The 4,594-nt window shown below is 41.3% G+C and overlaps 1 protein-coding gene across 1 annotated transcript in view; it reads right to left on the bottom strand.

The window, feature by feature from the left end:
* LOC106525012 (nuclear factor of activated T-cells, cytoplasmic 1) overlaps positions 1–4,594 on the bottom strand; it is a gene marked incomplete in the record, with an annotated part of 96,572 nt that overhangs the window by 90,946 nt on the left and 1,032 nt on the right. The window contains 1 exon segment of the mRNA XM_014019110.1: positions 1,150–2,251. Coding sequence (XP_013874564.1) covers positions 1,150–2,251 — 1,102 coding nt within the window.

Below are 4,594 nucleotides of genomic sequence, written 5' to 3'. Positions count from 1 at the left end.
GTGTGTGTGTGTGTGTGTGTGTGTGTGTGTGTGTGTGTGTGTGCGCGTCTTTGTTACTTAGAAGAGAAAAAGGACAATAAATAGCATTTCAAAATGTTTTTATGAATGTTTTGTTCACTCTTTTTAGATAAAGGAAATTTCTTATGTGCAGTACTTCAGTGAAGTGATACCGCATTGCCATCCTACATTGAGCTTTTGCCCACCCCACCCCCCCTTGCCCTGCAATGGAAATTTTTCTAGATCCGCCCCTGTGGGATGTTGAGAAGAAGTATTTTTTGTTGTGTTTTGCTGATAATTTGAGTTTAATGGGGGCAGTGGAGGTGGACCTAAATGTCATATTTAGAGGTTCTTTTTGGTAACTCTAAAGGAGATGAGATACAAATTGTTTATTGGCAAAAAAAACTACAGTGGGGACATTTAACCAGTGTCAGAATAAGCAGCGGACCTATGTATTGTTTGTTTTGTGCTTTTAACACTGTGAATGCATGTTAGACTTTGATGCAAGATTAAAAGGTTTAATCTCACTTGGTTGAGGCGCTTGGTGACTAGTTGGCAAACAGCATTGAAGTTTCTGAAATTCTTGTGGGAGATCCCAAATTATTCAAGTCAATCACAGAGGCTTGCAAACTTAGACTCACTTGAGTTTTGAAAATGTTCAATAAAGTCTCAAAACCTTCTCAGTTTAGTTTCTGTAAGTTCTATTAGTCACCTGCACAGGAAGGTAAGCAAATATCAATGATTAGAACCCTGATTGTCAAGGTCAAGAAGCCAAACAGATAATAATTAATAATTTATATAAAAAAGCTGATCCAAATTTCATGGTCTTCATTTAAAAATTGTTCTCCAGTAGATCAAATATTAATATGGGGGTTGTTAAGGTTTGAACACAGCAGGTGCAGGTGGACAACAAAATAATGTGCATGGCCTAAAGTGGGCACAAAAGCAGACCATGATTATCAAATATTGGCCACTCAAAACATAGCTGAATGTGTCACTGGTTGAAAACATTCCTAAGTCAGTGAGACAGCAATGTAAAATGTGCCTATTGTCATATATCATAAAATCATAACTAGTGTCTAACAGTCACAACCCAATAATATAATACATTTTGGCATTTTCCCCAGAAGGATCTGGAGCAGCTCAACTTACCTCAGGTAAGTCTTGGGCTTTGGCCAGGAGAATGGATGCTGGGGCACATCCAGAAACCCTCCACCATAGTTCTCCTTCTTCAGTCCCAGATGTGAGGGATAGTCCTCATGGCAAAGCTCCCCATCTGGACCCAGCTCCTCACAACCAGGTTCCACTTTCAAGCTCATGGACGGGGTAAGGTCTAGCATGGTCTTCCGTGTCTTGATTGGGATTCCCTCCCCCATATCTACCACCCCATCTGTGGTCAGAGCATTGATGGCAGCCACAATGGCAGAGTTAGTGTATTGGTTGGTGTTGGCGAGCCAGTTCTCATCTGTGACGCTGACCCTGGGGGAACCATGTGGTGAAGGAGTGGGTGACTGAATTGGTGAGCAGTATGTCTGATGGTAGGAGGAGCCATTGAAGCTATACTTTCTCTTCCCTATGCCACCAGTGTTACCTCCGCCACTTCCACTGCAAGATGGGGAGTTTGGCCTGGAGCCACGAGGTTGGGCTGGCCAGACCTCCTCTGCCATTGCTCCTATTTGAGGGGAGGTGGAGGGCGAATGGTGAGGGGAGCCTGTTGCTGGGCCAGCTGCATGTGGACATGACAGAAGTGAGGAAGAACCTCGAGGAGAAACACAGGGAGACTGCCAAGGGGAGTTCTGTGGGGAATTGTCATAGTTGTAGAAGCCAGACTCATATGATGAAGCATCTGAGTTACAGCTGCGTGACGACACACTACTGGCAGGGCTTAGAGAACTGGGATCACGGTACCCATCAGCATTAGGCAGTGTCAATGTGACAATGGAGTTGACACCTCGCTTAATGATGTGATCCTCACCTCTGCTCTCTTCTACCTCATTTTCTGGGTACTGGCTGTAGGCAGTGATCTCTATACGAGGGCTTTCTAGGGCTGGAGCACCATTGGGTCTCAAGCCTTGAGGCAAGTAATAACCAGACACTGGATGGTTTTCATTTTGAAGGTCGTAACCTGTCTGGTGGCAAGAGGAAACTGAGATGACAGGGCTGGACTGTAGGGTGTGATACTGAGTGGGCAGACAAGGGTTTCCCATACCAAGTGGAAGGGCCAGGCTGACGTTTGGTGTGTAGTTGTATGCATCTGAAAAACACAAGTTTAATATATATGTTACCATCTGCATTCTACAAACACGAGAAGGATCCAAAAAAAGTACTTGATCCAAGGTCAAGACCAATCACAGACAATATTTATTTTTACAAAAGCTACAAATTCACATTGTTTTTTAAATTAAATTTGTTATTTATTATTTACCTTTCTTGTGTCTTGCCCTCTACTCACTGTATCTGGCTCACGTGGTTTCACTTTGACACCAGCAAAAAAACTCTTGCATTTTAAAATGTAAATTATTCACATCTTATTCAAACTCACAAAAAGTGACAAGGTCCCCTCTTTTGAAACATTTAAAAAGGCTAAGCAATCATCTCAAAGCTGTTAATGCATGTGCTGTGCAGTCGTGACTTGCACCACCACTCATTTGTTTGATCAGTTTTCATCTCCAGCTTTATTTGGCATACCCTCCTGTCATATATATGCTAAAGGAATTCCTCCGGCAATGCTGATTGATGCCTACTTTGATTGATTGCATCACTCACAGAGTGAATTATGCCCTCCCCAGTGGACAGCTGACAGCACTCACATCGCTTCGAGCATGTGATTAAGTCAAGCGGAGTTAGCAGCAGCGCTACAAACAATGCACAGAACAAAGGTACATACACACACAAGTGCCAGTGACATGCAAAAGGACTCAGGGGAAGAACATACATCAGTGAAACTGGTGTGGTTGGCAGTTGTGTGAAGTGTAAATCTCACCCATCATTTTTCCTGATCATCAGCAAGGTGAAAACAGTTAGTAAATGTCTGAGTATGAGACCCAGGGATGCTTGTCCCCCTCAATGAAACATGCTATTTTTGTAAACCACATTGTGCATCACATGAAATGACAAGTTTGTCACATGCTACTTAATGTGTAGGCACACAATTTAAAATTAGTTCATAAAAACCCATGGTCAGAAGTTACTTTTTGGCATAAGACATGCAAACCTAAAATTAAATGTGATCCACAAATAAAAAAAAAAAATATATATATATATATATGTTTAGATTCAAACAGTCATAATCTCTTCTCCTAAATAACTCATTTTAATTTCGTTTCACACTAAAAATATTTTTAAAATGCATTTGCAAATACAAAATAAAAACAAAAGACACAGCTACCCACCTGTCTCTGCTTTTTTCTGGACACCATCACTGTCTTCAAACACATAGCTAAAGTCAAACTCCTGCTCTTCATTCTGGAAACTCATTTCTGCCTCACAGTGTCAGCATGAAAAACCCATACGGCTCAGTTCAGTCCTCTCTGATGCTTTTCTCTTTTGGTTTGAGCAGATGATAATCTCCTGCCCCACTCCACCCATTGTGACACGCCTCCTTAAGTCAAGCCTGACTATCTTCAGTTAGATATGCAGCTGATTTTAAGTATTTTTTTTTTAGTCTGGGTGTGATCAGTGTACCAAGCTGCAACATACTTAACTTCTTCTAGCACCCACACATCACTCTGAGGCTTTCACTTTTACACACTGCATGCTTTTGAAACTCTGGGTTTCTGGGTCACACACGTCACACCTTCTGAACTAACAGCTTTCAAGATTTGTTTGTAGGATTTAAAAAAATAACTGAAAAGTAAATTTAAACCACATTTGAACACAAAGCTGCATGGTGTGTCTTAAATGACTGTCACATACATATTGCATGCTCTTTCTGTCCTCAGACATTTGTCTTAATTATGTTATCATGATCAAAACATTCTCTGCCCACAACCAACACTAAAGAATGAAGGGGTTTAGAAATGGGAGTTGTGGTCTGAGCTGGGCTTAGACTGATGGGACCTCAGAAGGAGAGATGTGGTCCAACACAGAAGTCATCTGAAGCCCCTGGGAACTACAACTTTGGGGTGGCTTACAGTATGTTTAGTGTGTACTTTTATGTGCTTATCCTGACATCTAAGTTCATATGTGATCACAGTCTTCGACACACTGCTGAGTCTGTGTGGTTAGGCATGAATCCTTCTCAAGATGTCTACCCAACATCCCAAAAGATCACAGCTCTCTCTTGTTCCTATTCACAAACACACACATGAGCCTGTAACCAATTACGAGGTTTAGTTACTGAGGGACTGAAATGAATAATAGGCATGCACCCGTTTGTCTGAAACCTCAGACTAAATGAAACCCCACAAAAAGCCAGCAGCATCAGCACTGCAGATTAAGGCAAAAAAGACAGACTTTCGATGAACCAAATAAGTTTGTCACTGGAATCATAAAGACAACAAAAAATATAAGTGTGATTCATAGAAAAGTCTAAATAAGTCCAACATATTTAGCAAAAGCATATCTGAAAGCATAAGTTTATGATTTTTATTATTGT

The sequence above is a fragment of the Austrofundulus limnaeus genome, unplaced genomic scaffold (assembly GCF_001266775.1).
Source record: "Austrofundulus limnaeus strain Quisiro unplaced genomic scaffold, Austrofundulus_limnaeus-1.0 Scaffold209, whole genome shotgun sequence".
Classification (NCBI taxonomy): Eukaryota; Metazoa; Chordata; class Actinopteri; order Cyprinodontiformes; family Rivulidae; genus Austrofundulus; species Austrofundulus limnaeus.
Note: the sequence above shows the minus strand (reverse complement) of the source record. Positions and strands in the feature narration are given on the sequence as shown.